This window comes from Paramisgurnus dabryanus, chromosome 12, assembly GCF_030506205.2.
Source record: "Paramisgurnus dabryanus chromosome 12, PD_genome_1.1, whole genome shotgun sequence".
In the NCBI taxonomy this organism is placed as follows: domain Eukaryota; kingdom Metazoa; phylum Chordata; class Actinopteri; order Cypriniformes; family Cobitidae; genus Paramisgurnus; species Paramisgurnus dabryanus.
In genome coordinates this window covers 19158493-19181841 of record NC_133348.1, presented here as the reverse complement: position 1 = coordinate 19181841, position 23349 = coordinate 19158493, and the positions used below count along the sequence as shown (strand labels likewise).

Below are 23349 nucleotides of genomic sequence, written 5' to 3'. Positions count from 1 at the left end.
TTAGTAAAAACAACACAAACTTGCCTTTACAGCTGAAAACACAGCGTCTTCTCAACACACTAACTAGCTGAAGTGTCTTTGGGCAGTTTTTGTTTCTCCCGGGCAAGACTGTAGGCAGAGATTATTATGCAAAGTGTTCGTATCTATGTAGATAGAGACAGGCAGAAGATTCAAACTATATGACAAATCGTTTCAGCGATTCAGATTCGACTCCCTACTTAAGAAGCCAGTAACCTTATTAATCGTGCACTTTTTGGTTTAACTACTTTGCATATCATTTACATTGATGGACAGCTACATGATACACTGCAATACAGGTTATCCAAACAAAAGTAATTACACTGTGATCAAAAACGTTGAATATAATGATCTCTATGAAGTGAAGCCTCAGCGTAACCTCTGTAATGTCTTTCTTATCACTTGCCTCATAAGCTGGTGTCAGTTCAAATAATATATACAGATTTTGCTGAATGAAGCAGATGTTTTGATTAAAATGGTTGAATAGTCTACTAAGTGACTAATAAAGAAAGCAACTTGCCCTACCTATAATAATGTAGGCTAACTTGCACTCATCTTGTTAAATAATCCATTCCAACCACATGAAAGTCCTATCTAGTCAAACTTAATAAAAAAAAGAAAAAAAGCTACAACAATGAAATGTTTTGTTTAAAGGTAGTAATGTCTTATCATTTTGGGTTTGCTGCTTTGTCATGGTGGGGACCCCCATAAGACTTGATTCAATTCAAGTGCTGCCCTCAATTATTGCTGAACTCATGAGCCTTCCCACACAGAAAGAACCAACAAAGACTAATGATGGATGCAAATCTGTTTACTGATTAATAAAGTGAAGCATCCTCTCAGGGGTGTTTTTCTGCAGACATAAGGCATCAACAGCGTGCATTCCCCAGTATTACATCATCTTATGTCAAACCAAGCATTTCTGTCTGCAGCTCACAACCAAACCACATGAGGACACTATTACAACATAGATTTAGCTCAGGAGCATTTACAATAAAACTAATTAATATTCTTACATATGCTTAACATTTAGTTGTCATTTGTGATCCTGTCTATAAAATCCAGGCTGAAGTCTCATATGGAGCATCAAAGTTTGTTTTCAATTATTCAATTCAACCTTTGGGGTGGTCTTGCTCTTGCTCAGTCAGTATTTAAATATATCAAGGTTATATTTTCACACAAATCCATAAATCACAAAAAGACTAACTATAAATAGCTATTTATTAATGTAATCTAAACCCATCCTGCTATTTTTAATTTTCACAGAGTAGCATGACGAAGCAGCATAGTCCTAAGGTCCTTTGGCAGAGTTGAATCTCTCAGGGTAGGTGAGAGGTGCAAGCTGGCTGTTTCAAACAGAGGCAGCTGAGCTGCTGAACTCCAGCAGCTTTACAAAAACAGGCACACCCTGAAATAGTTTTTCTCGCTGAACACTTCGTCCAGCTGGTGTTTAGATTTTTAGATTTCTGTACTGTGTCAATGACTTCTTAAACATTAAATGTGTGTATGTTTATATTCTGTGTTTAAAAATCAAATTTCATGTTTTGAGGAGTTTCACTGAATATTCAGTTAATAATATTAACTCATTCGCTGCCAGTCTGCTTTTTTTGTGATTTTTCACAAAAGTTTCCAAAAATAATAATAATAATATAAAAATATATCAAATGAAAGAACAGACCCTCTGCTTTCAAACAATAAACAAACAAACAAAACAGGAAAAACCGTTTCATCCTATCTATATTTTTTTCTCTGCTTATAAACTCCTAAATATGGGTATTTTTCTTCACAAAGAAATTTTTTTTAGCAAAAAAAGCTGAAATAATTGCATTTTTTTAAAGACATTTCATTATAGATCAGATTCAGAACGATTATCAAAACATAAATGCAGTGTAAAATTATTAAATACATTTTTGCTTTTGTTTTTTGTAAATTGGTTAAGTGCGGTGTTACAAATAACCATAAAAACTCATCAGAAACACTTTTTTATGCAAATGATTTCTCTTAAATGACGAGATATCTCGTCAATGGCGGATAAAGAGTTAATAAACTTTATTGTACCGATTATGATGATCACTTCAAAGTACTAGTTTTTAAAGAAAAAAACTGAAATGCAGGCACCCTAACTTGAAAAAAAGATTAACTCAACAGCAGAACATGTTGTAATATAAGCATATTTTTTGGGAGGATAACTGCATTATTTGACATAAAAATCCATGACGACAACCCAAAAACACAAGCTAAACATTCTTGTGATTCGAATGATGTAAACTCTTTTAAGGTAACATTAACACAGCAGGTACAATTTGTGTCCTTTTTAGGTGTTTATAGGAATGCTAAGGTGTTAAAGCTCTCATGTTTTTTAATGACTTAAAAATGCACCTGTTTTACTGTGGCAGCAATTCAAAAAATAAAACAAATACATCTAAACTTTTGCCTACATTCAAATCAATCATCAAAACCAAACAATCATTTCTAATATAGCTAAATTGTTGGTGGTTTATAATTGTTTAATGCAGTAATACAAGAGGTATGCAGTATATCTTAAGTCAGGGGTCTCCAACTTTTTTGTGAGCCCGCGGGCACCATGTTGTAGACCACTGTCTTAAGCAGTTTCAAAACGATATGTTTAACATTTGCATTCTTAAACTTATAAAACAGAACATACAACATGCATTAATTTAAAATATGCATTTGCTGTTAGGTTTTACTTCAGTACATTTTTTCATGGTTTATCACAGAAAACATATGACAGGCAAACAACCTCTGAAGCTATTTATACAGTAGTTTGCTTTTACATTTACCTTTAGTGGTTTTATTTATTGTTTGTTTTATTATGTGAATAATTCTCTTAAAAAAAACTGAATAAATGAAAATTAAACTGAATGTTAATGCTGTATGATATCCATAATAAGTGGAGAAAACAATGTATGTGTATGTGTTTTAGTGAATATGACATGTTCAACGCACTGTTGCATGGATCTTAAATGGGTGAGGGGTGCGTGTAAGTCCTACAACTCCATCGAAATTGAGTTTCTCACCCTCCACTGTAGTAAATCGAAATTTTCGAATCAGACTCACTAAAAACAGGAAAAGTTCCATTCTAGCAAGCTGCTCCCCAAGACAGACCCTCTTTCCTAAGAGGAAGTGAGATAGGGAATCAATGTTATTACATCTTATTGTAAATATACATTATTGTACATCTAATCCACAGACTGTACAAGTCGGGTGATATTTTACTTAAAATCATCCAAATTTCACTGAATGGTTCACCCAAAAATGTATGTTTTGTTATTTTTTTACCATCATGTAACTTCTAATCTGTAGAATCATGTAACTTTTCATGTGACTCAAAACCTCACAGAATGCTATAGCACAGACAGACTTCACTTTAATTTTGTGGAAAAAAAAGAGTTGAGATTTAAATATTATGAGGGGGAATCAATGCAGGAGTTTTATTTTTAGGTGAACTAACCAGTTAATAAGTTCTTTATTTCTAATAATTTGCATTTCTGCTATCAACTTACCTGCAGAAAAAGGCATGAATGCCTCTCGTCTCACAAACTTGCCCTCTTTATCTAAAAAGTGTCCAGGGTTGAACTTGTAGGGTGTCTCCCATTCACTCTCATCAAAGAGAACAGAGTGCAGTATGGGTAACAATGCTGTTCCCTGGTGAAAAAAAAACAGTAAAAGTTAGACTAATTCTGCCATGCTGTGTCAGGAAGGGCTGTGTTTCAAAAGCCACATTGTTCTTTTCGGTCTACAGTAGCAGTTACAAATGAAGTCATAGAAGCTACAATCCTAACAAAGGGGTCCATGTCAAATAATAGTTTTTCACTTAAAATGTTCCTTAGAGAAACAAAACTATTGGCATTGTGGTAAAGATTTTTTAATAGTGTATTTCTGTAGTTGATCCATATTTGTTTATTCAGTCAGCCATGGTAAGCTTTGTTCTACGATAAGAAGGACAGGAATAAATGAATTATGTAACTCACCTTTGGAATTAAACAATTTCCGAGGTTTGTGTCTTTATCTGCCTTCCGCAAGCCATTCAGTGGTACAATGTCTCCTAATCTTTGGATCTCATGGATAACAGCATCAGTGTAAGGCATGTTGGCTCTGTCAGCTACACTTGGTAACCGTGTGTGTCCAATCACTCTGTCTATCTCTTCATGGACCTTCTCTACAAATAACACCAACATATATCGCAATGTCAGTCACGTATTTATTTCACCCTTAAAAATAAATGTTTGGTTCTCGAAAGAACCATTCAGTCAAAAGCTCTTAAAATAACCATTTCTTTCTTTTCATAGACGGTTTCGGCAGCAACAACATAACAAACAGCTTTTGTTGACTGAATGCAACTTCCAGTAGACTTTCACATAGAATCAATAACGATTTTACAGCAGTTTATTTCTGATATGGAAAAAAAGGACAAATAATTTTCTTCATTCATATCTAATGAGAATCAACTATTAGACTGAGCTAATGTTACTGTATAATATAAATGCATACAATGCTGGTGTATATATGCTGGTGGTACTCATATAAACACCAGCAGTGTTAATTTAACACTGGTGATTACAGGTACTTGAATTCTTGCCTGGCTGCAAAACCTCTCTGCACAATTGTGATCTATGCTCATCATCTCCATTCGTCTTTAGCAAACCCAAACATTTTATTTTCCACAAGGTATTTGTTTCAGAGATCAGTTTAGCCGAGGTGTCTCCAAACTTTTTGTGGGCAACGGTTACCACAATGGATAAAACCATCTGGAGGGCTACATTTTGATATAGTCTACTCAAAACCTTTTTGTTTTACTTTATTGATTTCATTTGTTGATTTGCTTTAGTATTGTATTGTTAACATACGTAAACCAAGCATTAACTTAAACCTAACATAAAGAATGTGTAATAAATAAATATTACAATTAAGACTTAATAGAATGTGCTTTGGCAGGCACCTCACAGACTCTGTGTGGGCACCACGTTGGAGACCCCTGGGTTAGCCACTAGCCAGATGATAAATAAAAACAGACCGGAAATTCACTTCGGTTGAGGCGCGTAACCGTGTCAATGTGTATGTGTCTAATGAAACCGTCTATGGTCTAAAATCACTTATTTTTTTAAACAGAACAGTTTTTATGTTAAAGGTTCTTTATGGAACCATTCAGCCAAAAATGACATTGTGTAGCACCTTTATTTTAAAGACTTAAAAAGTATATGTTCAACCCAGTGTTGGGTCAAAAATTGACAAACCGAGTCCGTTTGGTTGTAATTTAACCAATTTTAACCAATGCTGGGCTAAAATAACCCAGCACTTAGAGTTTACATAAAATGTGTAATGATTTGATGTGTGTATGGTTCACCCTGTACATCTGGGTTGGTGATGAGATAAATGAGACCCCAGCATAATGTGGTGGATGTAGTTTCAGTCCCAGCCAAAAACAGATCCAGAACACACATAACCAGATTCTGTTCATCAAAACCATCTGTTGAATCGTGTGGTTTCTGCTCAGGGATAGACAAAAGATAAATAGGCTACTTGTAAGATATGAAAAAATTGTTTTAGGAAACATCTTCATGTGAGACTATTCAACATTACATAAACAAATGTAAGTTAAAGCAGATTTGCAGTTTATAGTTTTTTGATCATTTTAATAATTGTGTTACCCCCATCGCCTCGATAAGGAAGCTGTCGATGTAGTCACGTGGCTCTGATGGGTTCAGGTCAGCTTTATGTTTGTCAACAGCCTCTCTTATGAAATCACACAGTAATTTGTAGTTACTGAATATTTCATTGTGCGGACCTGGAAGATGCTTCATAATAGCTGGAAATGCTTCGTAGAGCTAAAAAAACAAATTGTTCAAATAACTTGCATGTCTAGTCTACTGCTGCAATGGTCAGTTTTTCCTAAATGACTTTCTTCTATGTTTAGTCACATTAATAAAAAAAATTTACATCAGTGCAATTGATATAACAAATAAACAAGAATGACTTTATCCTCAATTATATTTTGTATTGCATCCTTTACCTGTGCCCATATGGATCCTTCTAGTTGAATACTTTTAGCAATATATTTCAGCATAATCTTGAATCGGTGGTCGGTATAATCAAATCTCTGGCCGAACACCATTTGACAGATGATATTGGAAACAGCATTATTTAACAAAATAGTTGGGTTTAAAGCAGCTCCTGAAAAGGAAAAACGAAGTCTGTTAATTATTTAAAACTTTAATTGGATAATTCACCCGAAAACGAAAATTCTGTCATCATTTACTCACCCTGAAGTTGTTCCAAACCTCTATGAATTTCTTTGTTCCGCTAAACACAAAGGAAGATATTTTGAAGATTGTTTGTAAACAAGCAAGTCTGGGGCACCACTGATTTCCACTGTAGGAAAAAATTATACTATGTAAGTGAATAGTGCCCCAGATATGCTTGGTTACAAACATTCTTCAAAATATCTTTCTTTGTGCTCAGCAGAACAAAAATTCATACAGGTTTGGAGTAAATGATGAAAAGAGTTTTATTTTTTCACTAAACTATCCCCTTAAGTTGTATTCACAATAATAAGCATTCTCACTATATTCCATTATTTACCCTTTTGTCTGTCCATCTCATCCAGTAGGAAGCTGCACTCTTCACAGATGGCCACCTCCATGGTTTTCTTTCCCAGTCCAAAGTTTCTCAGGGTTGACAGAGTAAAACGTCGTTGCTTCTTCCACATCTCACCATTACTGAAGAAGATTCCAGCTGTAGAAAACAGAGTTTACTCCAAATATTACTGTTCAAGAAAGGATTATTCACAGTTTAATACAATAAAAAGATTCAAAAAAGTGGTCCCAAGCTGTCACTGGGGCAGTACCCTTTTTAAAAACATCCTAATATGTACCATTTAGGAACATATATATGCATTTGGTTCCCATATGTACCTATATGTACTAATATGTATTTTTAAAGGGATAGTTTACCCAAAAATGAAAATGAAAGTACAGATGAGGTACGACGTGGCTGACATGTTATCTGGTGCGCCCCTGCCCATCTGTTTTTTTTTTTGTTGTTGTTGTTTTTTGTCCGCCTGGGCTTCGTTTATAGTCTGAGGGAGACGCACGCTGTAAGTTTGAAAGAAAAACTTTGCAAACATGTCTGAGGATAACAAGTCATCCGCGTCACTGCAGTCACGTGACTTTTGTCTAGCACATGTGCTTCACAACAGACGCGGAAGAGGAGACACTGCTGAATAAAGTTGGGATTTTTGTTATTTTTGGACCAAAATGAATTTTCGATGCTTCAACACGTTCTAACTGATCCACGGATGTCACATGGACTACTTTGATGATGTTTTTATTACCTTTCTGGACATGGACAGTATACCTTATGTAGATTTTCAATGAAGGGTCAACAAGATCTCAGACTAAATATAAAACATCTTAACCTAAACTGTGTTCCGAAGATAAATGGAGGTCTTACAAGTTTGGAACGACATGAGGGTGAGTCATTAATAACATTATTTTTATTTTTGGCTGAACTTTCCCATTAAGGTACTTAAATGCACTGTTTGGTACCAATATGTACCCAAGGTACTAATATGAACTCTTTAGATGTAATTTTTCAAAGGGTACCATCCCAGTGACAGCTAGGGACCATTTAAAAAACTTCAGTGTAATAAAAAAACTTTTTCGAAACCTTTATTTCCAAGAATGTAAGTCTTTCAGACCTTAACATATTTAAACGCAGGTCATATTCGAGCATTTAACCCACCGTTGCCAGAGCACACTCTATCCTGCAATGGACTGTAGGGTCGATCCACAAAGTTTTGAGCTTGAGTCACCAGGGCTTCCTTTATCATTTTATAACCAGTGATACACACCACTCTGTCTCTTCCAAATCGCAGACTAAAGATATTATTGTAAGCATGGCCAAGCTGTGAGGAGACAAACACAAAATCAGGGTGTGAGGTTTGTGGCAGAAGCAAATGCACATTATATGACTGGTTAAGGTTTTAGGCAGCAAGTTGTAAGGTATTCATGTATTTTGCAGATGCCTTTATCCAAAGTGCATTCAAGGTACAGCATATATTTGTGTTCTCTGGAATTAAACACAACCTTTTGCAATGCTACCACAACATTTAGCTGGACACCTAATCATACACTATGAGACATTATACTGCACATATGTTTACCATGTAAATGAGTAAGTATCTATTCTACATTCATTTAGAGCTTTTTAGAGCTTTTTTTATGATGCTGTGGCTTGTTTGCACAACTTGAATGTACATTTGTGTCAGTACAAACAATGACATTTACTGTTAAATCATAAGTCTCCTGATATAGGAATTGGGAACACAATGCAAAGTCAGTTGTCTCTTATTGTTGAGCTCATTATCATTTTGCTGTAAATAGATTTTTTCCATGCTATTAACCAAGCAACAGCAATGTTGTTTACTCACCTTTGTCAGGTATATGTGTGGGCTTTTGGAGTCAATGTTAAAGATATTTCCCAGCAGTGGAAGAGAGAATGGACTGGGTGGATAGTTAGGTGGGTTTCTGTGCTTTAAATAGTCTGCCACCACAAGAAAAACAACCACAAGGAGCAAAAGTCCTTTCAAATCAAGAATATCGTAAATTGCAGTTAACGCCATGACGGACAGAAAAGGAAAATGGAAGGTTGGTAGAAACGTAGTGTATGTTAAACAGGCAGCCTTTGTCCTGTATGTCACACCCCTTACAGCTGTCTGAATAGCCACAGAAAAATAAGAACAGGCTGAGTTACGTAAGACTCCTGATGGATTAGATTACATCTGCTGTGTGGGTAGCTAAATATTTAGGAACAGTAATGACATTTATAAGTCATCTTTTATAGATGTAGTGTTTGTCTGCAGCATGTGTGAGATACAAGCTGGACTTTTGGAGTTAAGAAATTAAGTTTATTTTTTACTATGGTTGACCCTTAGCCTGTTGATACTTAGTCCTATTATAATAGTTAATGTAATAAACCGCAGGTTGAATGATATATCCAATATAGGTAAAGGAAAAGGTTTCATATTTTAAAAAATGATGGAACAGACAAAGTTAATATCAAAGTCTTTTTATTGGTCTAGGCATTGCTTTATATGCTTATGCTTATGCTTATTGAATAATAAAGTATGCTTTTAAACTACACTACTTTGTAGGTAAGATACCACTGTATGCATTTTCAAATGTAAAAGGTTCACTTTTGGAGTTATATTACATATTCGCAGAATACATTAATGTGCTGGTCATGCTAATGTGCAGCCTACCTGCATGCTGATTCAATTTAGCTGGTTTCATTCTTATGTGGGTCACGTTGTGGGTTTTTATGATAGTGTGCCACACAGAAATGTGTACAGGCTTTGCAACGTCTGTAATATTTTCAATTTGCTGTTCAATCTTTGAAACAAAGTTTCCAAACTTTAGGTTTCTTTGAACATTGGCAGGGTTGCCAGATTTGCGTAACAAAAAACCTATGACCTCTACCAAAATTCCAAAACTTTCATAATAAAATAGTATGACCTTAATATTGACAGCCGATGGACAAAATCCGATAACACTTTACTTGAAGGGGTGTTCATAAGATTGAAACAACACCTTTATAATCATGACATGACACGTGATCCTATAAACATGAAGGATATTTTATACACGTTTATAACAACTGTCATTAAATGTCTTTCGTTCAATTATGTAATTTTTAATGCAAATATGGCATTGTGTGATATGTCATTGTTATGACAACTTGACATTAACCAATACATCATAACTTGTCATGACAACTTGACAATACCAAAACAACATAACTGACCAATCTTTACCAGTAATACAAATGGAATTTGTAATTAAAATATCATAAGGTGTTAATACTCTGTTATATAGTTTTATAACAGCGTCATGAATATTCTTCAGTTCATAATGTTTATTTTTTATGTTTCCTCCAGGTGTTTAAGAATTAAAATCAATCATCCAATAATAATAATATTTATAATAATAATAATAATAATAAATACAATTGATAAAATTATATTTTATTGCATTTGGAGACCGATTTACCTAAAATTAAATGTAAACAGTACAACAATGTGTACAGTCAAACAGCGTTTAGTCCATATCAATGGAAAACAGAAAACAATTAATTAATTAAATGGTTTTGTTAGGTTTTTCTTGTATGTCAGACGTGTCTGTTGCATTTTGTTAAGGTTGACATGTTGACATAGTATTAACACTTATTGACATCTTCCTGACAAGTTCAATTTGTATTGCTGTAGTTGACGTCAAGAAAAATATTCATGATGCTGTTATAAAACTATTTGACAGAGTATTAACATTTAATGACAGTTTAATGACAGTTTAATGACAGTCATAAAGCTAGGTAGTTTCTTAAGTTTGATAATTATTCTGCTATGTCATGTTTATGACAGATTTATGATGTATTGGTTTATGTCAAGTTGTCATAACAAAGACATCTCAAACAATGTCATCTTTGAATTAAAAATGACATAATAAAACAAATGACAATTAATGACAGTTGTCATAAATGTGCACAAAAGTGGCATGTCATGATTATGATGGTGCCATTTCAGTCTTATGCATACCCCTTCAAGTAAAGTGTTACCCAAAATCCTTCCACATTTAACCTGCTGGAAATACAATCAATAGTGTCAATAGTTTTAAAGTTATCAAATTCTGTGGGAAACCGCAGACTTGGCAACACTGTATTACAAATAGCCTTGGACCATTTCTATATGGTGGACGACTTGCATATCACGGTTAATATCAACAGCTTCTAATAATGAAAAATCTATGTATATGGTCCTATAGACTTTAATTAGCTTCCTCAGGTGTGTTGGTTTAGGGTTGGAGCTAAACTCTTCATGACAGTGGTCCTACAGGAGTTTAAGTCAGGTTTAAGTGTTTTGAAAGTCAGGTCATATTGAAGGTTTGCTTTCCTTAACACCTCATAGATGAACGAGTTGGCATAATCCATGTTTGCCTTATCTGCTATAGTAGGTAGATTGGGAAATGCATTTGTTGCTTAGTATAAGGTTTTGGTCAAATCAGATGTTTTCAGATTAACAGTTCAGATGAGCAGTAAGGGGGATAATTGTAACAGTATACACATTTTCTGTAAATTAAACATCCAGCCTTTATAGTTATTTTTTTCCACATAATCTTGTGTTATATTTAATAACAGTTAATTCATGTAATCTAAACCCTTCTGTTTTTCATTTTGGACCAAAGGTATCTGTGGGCAGCCCTGAGTTCACTTATCTTAATTTGCACAGACTAGCATGACAAAGCAGCAGTCCTGAGTACAGTACGTGAAACTCAAAGCTCTTTTGGCGGAGTTCAAACTCTCTCAGTGTAGGTGAAAGGTGCAAGCTTGTTGTTTAAGTCAGATAAACGCTGCTGAACTCTGGCAAATATACAGAAGTGGGCCAAGCATGAAATAATTTTTCTCTGAGATCTCGATAAACTCTTCATGTCCAGCTGGTGTTAAGAGTTTTAGATTTCTTTACGATGTGAACAATATCACAGCATTATGGGAGGTTTTCTGGACAGGGCTTACTACCAGACATGAAGAGGGATGAGTTGTGGTAACTTATAAAATAAGCTAATTCAACTTTATTTTATCAGTTACAACAACTCTAGTCAAAATTAAAAAAAATTTATTAAAATGACTCAAAGTTAATTATACATATGAATTGAGGTAAAACATTTTTTATAGTGTATACAGAATAGTGTTTTCAATACAGAATCTATGCAAGTGGATGTGAGCTAAATAAATATTTTGGACTTTTTGTTTTGAAATTTTATAAGAGATGTGATTGTCTGCAGCATGTGTGAGAAACAGCTTTAAGTTATGCTTACATTATTCAAGTTCATTATTAACTACGGTTGACCCTTGCAGACAGTAGTGCATAATAAAGTCCTATCTTAATAGTTTATGTAGACTGCAGGTCGATAAATATGTCCACTCTAGGTTAAAGAAAAAAAAAAGCTTTATTTTATTTTGAAAAATTACAAAACACAAAGCAGGACAAAATCAAAGTCTTTTCATTGGTCACATACATACAAAGTGAAATGCTTTGTCTATTGTTTGTCATCCTGACAGATTGCTGTGTGTTATATAATATTTGGTATTGTGAGTATACAAACTAGACAATAAAAAGTGGAAAATGTGTTGGAGAGAAAGGATGATAAAGATTTTGTATAAGAAGTGTGTTACTTCGATAAAAGACCTAAGAAGTTTGTGGCAAGAAACATATGTAGTTTCTTAATGTCGTCATCTGATTAGGCCTACTTGTCAGATTAAAATGAACTCAAATAACTAAAAGTGATTTTTTTTATATTTAATTCTTTGCTGTATACATTGATGTTAGATACAAAAATATACATATTATGAACTTAAGCCATTGCTTATAGTTATGCTTATTCGTTTATAAAGTATTCTTCACTTTGTAGGTACCACTGTATGCATGTGCAAATATAAAAGGTACTATAAAATGAGAATACATTCATGTGTTGGTAATCCTAATGTGCCGCCTACCTGTGGATTATTAAGTTAAGGTTGTTTTCTTGGGGTCGCACTTCTTTCAGTTTGCCAGACATAAATTTTTCGAGGATTTGCAACTTCTGTCAATTCTTGTGTTTTTACAAAAACTCATTATGCTGCAAAAACTTTAAGTTCCTGTGGACGCTGGAGTCAATGTCATTCACCTCGGATGAGCACAGAGCTTGTATGGAAGTGGTGCTTGTGTGAAGCCCACTATGCTCTTCAAACTGGGCTCCTCACCAGGTGGAGGACTGAAGGTGAAGGTCTGCAGAAGGATGGTGAGGAAGATAAACATCTCCATGTGAGCTAAGTACTCACCTGGACACTGCCTTTTACCTGCAGAGGAATCCCAAAAGAAGGAGCTTAACATGTAAAGAAACCATTAAAAGTTTTTTTGAAAGTTTTAAATGTGATTTGCCACAGTTCTGCACATTCACATTAATCATCAAACATAGACGAGGAGAGACTGAAATTGAATAGAAGTTTAAAAGCAGAAATTTATAACAAATCCCTTAAGTTTCACAAGGAAAGCCATAAGAAGCGAAGGGATGTGGCTCTTCTCAGCTGCAGAGCGCGAGGTACAGAACAGAGAAAAACGAAATATAATGCACACAGGTAACAAAAGCCTTGAAATATGATATACAAATCCGCAAAACTTTGGCCAAATTACAGAGGTGCTGATTCGTACGGTATAATGTTATAACAGAACCTCTGTTTTCAGTGAAATATGGTAGGTCATTTGCGATTCCGATTCGCATGAGTTAAGATTACAGACAACCTCCACAATTATTACAAATCATTAGATGTCACCAGGTGATACTAATCCCGTGTGAATAGGGATTACGCTTCTTAGGTACAAAGGGTGTACTTTTTGGTGTACTGTCCCATTGAAAAGTCCTGAGATGTAATTTGATTTAATTATACCTGCTGAAAAGGCAAAGAAAGCGTTTCTCCTACGAAACTGGCCCTCAGAGTCTAGAAAGTGTCCAGGGTTGAAGGTGTCTGGTGTTTCCCATTCATGTTTATCATAAAGCACTGACATCAGATTAGTGACCAGTATAGCCCCCTGGATTCAGCACAAAAAAGTAATTAATATTAGTGAGGTTAAAAATGTGCACATTGTTTCATTCAAAACTTTATTAAAAATAAAGGTTCCTAAAAAAAATTTTTGTCGGACTGTATGATTCCATAAAGAACCTTTAACATCCACAGAACATTTCTGTTGCACTTGCACAAAATATTCTTTGTAGTGGAAAATTCTCTATAAAAGGTTAAAAAAAATGGTTCTTTTAAAGTCCCCCTGTGGTGAAAATCCATTTTTTGTTGTTGTTGTTGTTGTTTATATGTTTATGTGGTGTTTTAATGTGTTTCAAGACTAACCCTGTGCAAATTCATCATTCAACACCATTGCGAAGTATTTTCTACATACATTTGGAGTTTTTTTAAAGACAGTCTCTTAACTGCGGTTATTAACATGTAACCTATCCCATCAACACATTTGAATGAGTGGATCAGTAGTTCAAGCCATAGATATTATACGTATGGATGCTGCATAGACTAGGCACTGAAACTTCTGCATCAGAACTGTTTCTATGATGCTCACACGTGCAGTGCAAATGCTTGCAACATCAGCGTTAAAAAAATAGTGCTGCAAATGCGCAGTTCACACATGCATTGTGTAAAACCGGACTTCGCAATTAAGTGTCTGCAGAAACTGCAGAATGTAGCAGCTGTTTACATATATATCTATGGTCCGAGGTGGTGCGAAAGAGTGCTGTGCATTTCAGTAGAGGCAGGGCTATTTTGCATATTCATTTATCTTCGTATACCAAATAAGGCAAGGGTGTAAGCTGTTTTAAAGCATGAAAAATTACTGTCGCAAGAAAAACTTTTATATGCTATTATGATGATTAAAGATGAGTGATAAAAAATCGACTACAGGGGGACTTTAAGATTCTTTTATTGAAAGGTTCTTTGGAGAACCAATAGAGTCTGCAATAGCAGAAATCTTTCTAGCACCTTTATTTTTAAGGGTGAATGCCACGATTTGTTACAATTTGATTGGACAAGTGCTGTTCCAAAAGTGCTGATATTTTTACCTTTGGTATAAAGTAGCCGTCCACAGTTGTGTCCTGTTTTGTAAGTCTGGTCATATTGATTGGCACAAGGTTTGCTTTCCTTAACACCTCATGGATAAATGCGTTGGTATAATGCATGTTTGCCCTATCTGCCAAAGAAGGTAGACGGGACCCAATCACCTGGTCTATCTCCGCACGGACCTTCTCTGTTTGAGGGAACAGTTTTGTTCAAGAAGAATTGAAGTTGATGTAAATATATGCACATTTAAAATAAACACATTTGGCAAACTCTATCTAAAGTGCATTACAAGGAATACGATTTTCAATTAGTGTGTGCCTGGGATTGAACCCACAACCTTTATGCTGTTTATGCCTACATTAATAAGTCATGTTTTTTCATCAGAATGAAGTGTTAGCAGATATCAGCCAGTCCATTAAAATAAAGTGATACCAAAATAATTATACCTCATACCTTGAATGTCAGAGTACTTGATAAGGAAAAGCAAAGCCCATCGCAGAGTGTTGGTTGTTGTTTCTGTTCCACCTTCAAACAGATCAACTGTGTTCCATACCAGACAGCTAATATCAAATCCTGCCTTCATGTCATTCTTACGCTGACACAATAAAATATAAAGATGAACAGAATTACTTAATTGGCAAGTCTTTCTCAATAATTAAAAATTTTGTTTAATATTCAATAATTTTGAATCTTATATCACTTGTCAAACTTGGTGGATCGAGTGGATCTTCTCTTGTTAAACAATTCCAGTGTATTTACACATGATGAAATAGATATAAATATATCAACGTGTTTTCTACCTTTTCTATTTCTGAGAGATAGGTATCAATAAAATCTTTAGGATTATCGCTGTCCAAGTCTGGTCTGTGTTCCTCAATCTTCTCTTTTAGGAACCTTGCTAAATCTTGATAGTTGGAGATCATTGTTTGATGAGGTCCTGGCAACCACTTCATTATACTTGGGAAGGTCTCATACATCTTGAAAAGAATAAAAACCATGGTGATATCAAAATGTTACCCCATTTTAGCAGCTTTTCCATATTAATTCAACTGTGTACCCAATGTTACAGTGGGTTTGTAAAAAAATAAAGATATTGCGTGTTTAGCTGTATTGTCATCAGGCAATGTACAAACTCTACCTGGAACCAAACCGATCCTCCAAGAAACACAGACTCTGCGCTCTTTCGTAGGCGTTTTTGGAAATCAACATCATCGTACTCATATCGGTGACCATACACTAGACCGCCGATAACATTGGCCACTGCATTGTTGATTTTGACAAGAGGGTCAAACGGGTGGCCTGTTTTACAAAGTAAAGACATGAACAAAACAAAGCATATCAGTGACCTAGTTTTTGTTAATATATTGGCAAATGACTTTGCAATTCACCATTCTGTATGTTAAATAAGTTTGGTGTGGTTTTGTATGTTAGATTTGTGGCCTGTACAGGTAATGTAGCTTCTTTCTTTTGAGGTTTTTACCGTGCTCTTCTTTGAAGGCTCCGCATAGGAAGTAGCACTCCCGTTGAATTTGTTCTTCCAGAGTTTTTCTCCCTTCTCCAAAGTTTTTCAGATGAGTCATAGCAAACTGTTGTTGCTTCCTCCATGAGTAGCCATTGTTAAAGGATATTCCTATCTCATTTATGAGGTAAAATCAAATGGAAAGAAAGTAATGTAGTGTTTAGGCCAGTGTTGCAAAGTCATTGAAATATGTATAATGTATAAACAAATGCTTTTGTTTGTTTTCTTTGTTAAATATTAAAAGCTTAGATGCAAAACATTTTAAGTGCACCAGATTTTTTGTTTTGTTTTTGTAAATGAGCATTTTTTATCTTATGTTTAGGTTTATTAATTTCACTTTAATGGCAATGAAAAGGTTATTAGTCAGTAACTGAAATGTCTTACTTTCCCAAATGTCTCTTTAATCATTTTATTGTTATTTAACAAATTTGACTGTCTTTTGCTGCAAATCCCTCTAATACAAAAATCTCCTTTTGTAAAAAAGTCAAGGCACTTTTCACTGTCCATTTTGAATCAATGTAAAAGATTCAAAAAGTCTGCAATATCCTAATATAGTCAGTAAGCATCCTGTAAACATGATTTTTTTTTGCATTGTAATGTACGCTTGCCGTCGTTTATTAAATTTTTTCCATGCACTTAGAGGACTTTTCCAAAAGAAATTGTGGCTTTAACTGATTCTGCCAACAAAGTGGTATTTCTGAATGGCCTGAGGCCGACATTAAGTGTATTTAAAGTGAAAGTATTTGATGAATGTATAATACACCGATAGAGCAGTTGATCAATATCATTATCCCATTTTTGATGGAGGTGGTGTTTAGTAGTTTTTGCATCTGAGCTCTTCTAATACCGATCTGCTTATTAATATTGAACAATCTAGTAACTATAGTCATTTAAATCTCTATACACTGATCAGCCACAACATTAAAACCACTGACAGGTAAAGTGAAAAACATTGATTGTTTCATTACAATAATAGGGAAGATGGCCAATCAAACATCTAAGTGACAAGGGCTAGTGATGCTACATGACTGTGGCAGAGCATCTCCAAAATGCCAAGGCTTCCAATAGTTGGTACCTAGCGAAAGTGGTGCAAGGAAGGGCAACCGTTGGATCACCATCTGGGTCATGGGCACCCAAGTCTCAATGGTGCCATAATATTTGTTTGTGTTTTAATGTTTTAATGCTGTGGCTGGTCAGTGTATAGTAGTGAATAATACACATACATACCTCTGCCTTTATACAGTGAATCAAATAGAGGAGAAACAGGACGGTCGAGGAAGTTTTCACCTTGAGTGATCAAAACCTCCTTCACCATTTTATATCCAGACACATGGACTAGTTTAACACTTCCCTTTCTCAGGCTAAAGATATTTCCATACTTCTCAACCAGCTGAAAAGTATAAACAGTTAAAAATCACTGTTTAGCACATGATGCAAATAAATATTAATGCTTATAATATATCTTGTAACTTAATACTACAATGGTTAATATCATCTCATCATTATTTATATATTGTAATCTCATTATATGTCATATTAAAGTGTCTCACCTGGTCCACAGTATTATAGTTAACATCAGTGAAGACATTTCCTAAGATGGGTAGTGCCCAAGGTCCAGGTGGAAAGTTTGCTGGATTTTTACTTTTAATTATAATTATAAGCAACAGGAATAAACTAATCAAAAACAAGCTAGTTTTGAAATCCAAGCACTCGAGTAAGGAATGTAAAATCATTGTTAAATCTCTGGCCAGAAGGATCTTTGTAATTAACTGAAAGTCCTGCAAACAGCCAGACTTTTCTTGTGAAAGGGGTGTGTGGTATTGAATTGCATGATGTAGATGTTTTATCTGGGAGGAGGGAGTTGACCTGAATCTTAATAGTTCGGGGGCACCAGTGCAGCCGGGAGCTGTTTCGAAATCCTGTTATATAATGATGAACAGTTTGTGTGAACTTTGTGTAAACTCCTAAATTCCAGAACTAGTAATACATAATGACGATTGGCACGGCTGAAGACACAGATGAGATAAGCCACACTTCATATTCAGACACAGACAAATGCCGCATATGAATATTTGTGGAGTCTTAGATAAACATTAAGATGTGGTGTCTCGTTGCAAAACAGCATAGCATGTGATATGATACAAATATACTGTAAACGCTTTTGGAAGTTCTACAGTACAAGACCCTTTGTTATGTATGAATAAGTTTGTCAATGGATGAGGGGTAAAAGGCACCCTTGCATTGGCCTCTTCCTGTTATTCCTGCAGTCCTGCTTGAAATCTTTCAGATTATTAACTTTTTAGGTGAAACTGAACATTTATTTACCATTGCATGAAATTATTACATTGTTTTCAATTCATAAATGTGTTTATTGAATAAAACAAAAGTAGGCAAAGAATCAGTCTGTAATGATATTTTCTTATAAACAAGAAACTAAGAAAGAAACAAACAAAAAACTACTTATTAGGATTCTGTACAGTCTCTGCACAAAGTAAACAAGTGCTTCAGTGAAAAAGAGATCCCAGAGGTCTGGGGCCCCAGCATGTTAAATACCTCAGCTGTTGCTCAGGAATGAGTCCCATTGTACCCACTGTAAAAACACTGTACTATAAAACATTCACTTACTTGGTTTCTAATGTGTTTATGACCAAGCAAATAATAACAAAGTTAGTTTTGTGCTTTATTATTATTATTATTATTTTGCATATTTGCAGATCCATCATCTCACTTTTCGTCACAGTTACAGTTGACTGTGTTATAGAATGTAATGAGGATTTTATTGTGGTTGCATTATTTTATTAAGTCAAATTCATAATTTAATGAAAAATAAAAACATAAAAAGTAATTAAGTAAAAGTGACATAATGACCTAATGATATGGTAACCTATACTTGGAATGTGACCTCAGCATTAACCCATCCAGTAAGTAATGAACACATGCACTGCAAGTCTTTAAAACACACACAGCAGAGAGTGGGCAGTTTTCACTACAGCAATGGGGGACAGGTGCCTTGCTTAAGGGCACCTCACTCAGTCTCAACATGTCGGCCATAGGACTCGAACCGGAAACTCTGGGGTTACAAGCCTGACTCTCTAACCATTTGGCCCCAAAAATAAAATAAAAATAAGGCTACACAAAACACACAAATTTGCTGATCAAATAAACGCTCCTAGAATTACATACATCAAGTTCCTTTCTTGACTTTTTACTATTAATAATCTTTTTTATTAGAGATGCTTTTCCTAATGCAAAAGTCTAACGTGAGGTCACACAAATGCGGAAGGGAGAAGGAGCGTATGTGAACCATATCTCTCCTTCCAAAGTGGGCTCCTCTCCAGGACATTTAGAGACGGTAAACCGCTGCAGTATGCAGGTGAAGAACAGAAAAAGCTCCATACGAGCCAGCTGTTCTCCCACACATGATCTCTTACCTGTGAGCAAATCAATCAAACAAACTTAAACATTATGTGACATTGTAACATTGTGTGAGCAGGATATTAAGATTTTTTCTAAACTTCATGTGAGCTTTGCTAAAACCAGAAATCAGCTGGGATGTTACTGTTTATGGGAAAAATGTTTTAATCCAATAAATTGCTGTCATCATTATATGTAAGCATATACCATTTTAAAAATCATATCATGTGGTAATATATATTCAGAAAATATTACCTGCTGAAAATGGTATAAAGGCATCTCTCTTTCGAAACTGGCCTTTATCATTCAGAAAGTGTTGAGGGTTAAAGGTCTGGGGTGTTTCCCATTCATTTGGATCATTCAGAACTGAAGACAGATTTGTTGTAATGGCAGTGCCCTAACAAAAACCCAGAAAATGATAATGCAATAACTTTTCCAGGAATAGAATAGAATAGAAATATTTACCTTTGGAATGAAGTATTTTCCTATCATAGTGTCTTTAGCAGCTAGTTTCGGGAATCCCTGTGGCACAGCATTACCAAATCTCTGTATCTCATTGACAACAGCTATAGTGTAAGGCATGTTAACCTTGTCAGCCAAGCTGGGTTGACGAATCTGGCCAATGACTCGATCTATCTCTTCTTGGACCTTTACTGAATGACAATACAACATAGCTTGTCACATTTAAACATTTAAACATTGATATATTACACCTGACTGAAAAAGAAGTTGGATAAAAATATATTTTAAGCCTACTCACTCTGTATTTCTGGAAACTTTATCATAAAGAGCAAACCCCAGCGTAATGTTGTTGTTGCCGTCTCTGTCCCAGCTTCAACCAGGTCAAGGCAAGACACCACTAAACTTTCCATATTAAAGCCAGCTTCAGGGTCACTCTTTCTCTGTTAAAAGTGGGAATCAATAAGCTTCGAATGGAATGAAAGTACATTGACAATAAGTTTAGCCAGCTTGTATAACTTTCAAACATGATGTTTTAAAAGCATAATTAAAGAAATGTAACTTTATTGACCTTCTCCATCTCTGCCAGGTAGCTGTCTATAAAGTCACGAGGGTTTAAAGGGTCCCAGTCCTCTCTGTGTTTTTTAATCTCTCCACTCATAAACTCTGTGATCTTCTTATAGTTGGCAAACAATTTTTGGTGAGGGCCAGGTATGTATTCAAAAAGCCAAGGACACACATTGTACAACTGAAAACAAATAGCAAAATTGGTGATGGATACAGACTACAGAGTTAAATGCAAAAGACCTTCTATGTTAAAGAAGTCTCTGGAAGTAACTGTATAAAGGGTCATTTTTCGCAAATGTTTTCTGGGGTTGTCATCATGAACCAGTACCTGTGTCCTAGTTAAGCCAGCTAGCTGAACACATTCAGTGTCAAGGCGGAGAATGTTTTGGTAATTGTCATCATGATAGTCGAAGCGTTTTCCAAACACCAAGCAGGCAATGATATTTGAGATAGCGCTGTTTAATGTGACCTGGGGATTGAATGGTTCTGTCAAAGGGAAAAAAAAGATGATGTTAAAACTGTTCGTTTTTTATATCGGATAGGTAGACTGTTAGAATTAAATTGTAAGTCATACCCTTTTCTGACTTAAAGGCATCACAAAGGTAAACACACTCTTGCAGGATCCTAAGCTCAAGGTTTTTTTTTCCATCTCCAAAGTTCCTCACATGAAAGAGAGCAAACTTCCTATGCATGTGCCACCGATATCCGTTGCTCATAGTCATGCCTATATGACACATACATATACAGTGTGTTTTGATAACAAACATACTGTATTAGAGAATCAATTTTGGGACTTAAACTTAAATTTGGCATCTTTAACGCATAGGTTTAATCAATGTACTTACCAATTCCCTTATTTATTTTGTGAAATATGGGAACAGCTGGACGGTCAACAAAGCCATCATGTTCAATCAGGGCCTCCTTTACCAGTTTATAACCAGAAATGACTACCAGTTTCTGACTGCCCACTCTCAAACCGAATACATTCCCATAGACGTCAATCAACTGAAATTCATAATATAATTTAACATATAATAAATATTAAAACATAAAGCTTTTTTATAAACTCAGTTTTCTTTTGAGGCAACTCAATGCTGGGTCATAAAATTAAATTTTGGGGAATGCCACCAGCGTTCGCGCATCTGAATAATTTGTGATACTTGTCCGTCTTTTAGGTGACGATAAATAACATCTCGAGTGTGCTGGAGTCGCTCTACTCCCAGGCAGCTTAATTTAATAAAGATGGCAATATTAGCTTTCCATATGGTTCGGGACTCGCGTCTGCCGAGAAAGCACAGCGACTTACATCTTGGGGATCGTAAATGGAGCTAGCTGGGGTGTTTGAGATGGCTATGGCCCTTTCTCAGCCCTTGCTGTCTAGTTCTATGCTCCCGGGATGGGTTTGAAAGCACTGCGGTTTCTTTCACCCCGACCGGGTGTCCTATGCAATGCTCCAGCTCTGAGGAGTACACAAAGATAGACAATCATTCACACGCAGATATGAGAAATTAATGGAGGTTGTCACTCGAGCTGTTGATGTCGGGTTAGCCTTTTATTAAATCATGGAAAAGACCATTTTCTTCCTGTGTTAACACAAGCACATCACCTTGAATCTTTAGGGAGTCATCCCTCAGTTGTTCATTTTCTGCATGGTTGAGGATGAGGGCTCCTACTCAAGTAAGAGTTCTGGCATGGGACCTTACTGTGGTTTTAGAAGGGATTACTTTGGCACCATTTGAGCCTATTGAATCGAGTACAGATAAACATCTGTCTCTTAAACTACAATTTCTTTTGACCATCAGCTCTCTGAAGAGGGTAGGTGACCATCAAGCACATCTGCTTATCCATCATGTCTGGAGTTCACTCCAGGCAGAATTAAAGCTATTCTACACCACAGACCAAGGTATTGGACAGACACAATCCGTATGGCCTAGTGGGCATTCATTCCCCAAAATGTAATTTCATGACACAGCGTTGAGTTCCCTCGAAATGTAATGTCTTGGTAACTACTGTAACCTCTGTTCTTGGAGATATGCTGCATCTCATTGCCATAGACTCTTCTGCCTGTAGCGCTTGCTTTACTTTTTTTTAAAGTTGACATGCACTGTTTTCACTTTTCTTTTATGCCTTCCGGTATCCACTGCATTCATGAATCAGACTAGTTTCACAAATTATACAGTTGTGCGAAAGCTGGTGGCGTTCCCCAGAATGTAATTTTATGACTTAGAGTCTCGTTCAGGGAACAAGGTAATAGTCGTAACCGAGATGTTTTATAACTTCAACTAATACTACTTGTAAACATGGCTTTGTATATATACACACTTGTAATTGTTAGCTCATTGACAAAATGTTAAATGCTCTCTTATTTGGAAGTCATTAAAAAAGTGAAATGAAATGTAAATGATCTGGCAAGCAAATCAGCAAACTATAAAATGTACTCTTACCTTATCCATGGTCTTAAAATCCATCTCAGTAAAAATAGTTCCCAGAAATGGTAAAGACCAGGGTCCCGGGGGGAAATTAGATGGATTCTTATTTTTAAAAACATCATACAGAATCAATAAAACAAATATCAAAATCATCCAGCTCTTAAAATCAAGGATGTTGTATATGAAGTTTAGGATCATGATGTTAAAGCGATGACAGAATTGTCTTTGAGTGTACAGACCGAGTATTTGTTCTGGACTGGGAAATGTGAACATTGG

At 35.4% G+C, this 23349-nt stretch overlaps 3 protein-coding genes across 3 annotated transcripts; all 3 read right to left on the bottom strand.

The window, feature by feature from the left end:
* Positions 1-1897: 1897 nt before the first annotated feature.
* cyp2n13 (cytochrome P450, family 2, subfamily N, polypeptide 13) lies at positions 1898-8808 on the bottom strand. The gene is made up of 9 exons (XM_065257066.2): positions 8468-8808; positions 7780-7942; positions 6619-6771; positions 6050-6210; positions 5688-5864; positions 5384-5525; positions 4011-4198; positions 3543-3684; positions 1898-3152 (listed from the first exon to the last, which is right to left on the bottom strand). The coding sequence occupies exons 1-9, from the start codon at positions 8657-8659 to the stop codon at positions 2977-2979; spliced, it is 1494 nt and encodes a 497-aa protein (XP_065113138.1). The 5' UTR covers positions 8660-8808; the 3' UTR covers positions 1898-2976.
* A 2929-nt stretch (positions 8809-11737) lies between these two features.
* cyp2ad6 (cytochrome P450, family 2, subfamily AD, polypeptide 6) lies at positions 11738-18258 on the bottom strand. The gene is made up of 9 exons (XM_065257065.2): positions 17755-18258; positions 17432-17594; positions 16166-16315; positions 15824-15984; positions 15486-15662; positions 15139-15280; positions 14688-14872; positions 13513-13654; positions 11738-12924 (listed from the first exon to the last, which is right to left on the bottom strand). Exons 1-9 carry the CDS (start codon positions 17935-17937, stop codon positions 12749-12751), a joined length of 1479 nt encoding a protein of 492 aa, XP_065113137.1. The 5' UTR covers positions 17938-18258; the 3' UTR covers positions 11738-12748.
* Positions 18259-18386: 128 nt separating this feature from the next.
* On the bottom strand, positions 18387-23347 carry LOC135738887 (cytochrome P450 2J4-like). The gene is made up of 9 exons (XM_065257064.2): positions 23089-23347; positions 21490-21649; positions 21219-21368; positions 20973-21130; positions 20649-20825; positions 20379-20520; positions 20084-20271; positions 19874-20015; positions 18387-19635 (listed from the first exon to the last, which is right to left on the bottom strand). Exons 1-9 carry the CDS (start codon positions 23344-23346, stop codon positions 19460-19462), a joined length of 1551 nt encoding a protein of 516 aa, XP_065113136.1. The 5' UTR covers position 23347; the 3' UTR covers positions 18387-19459.
* Between the last annotated feature and the right edge of the window lie 2 nt (positions 23348-23349).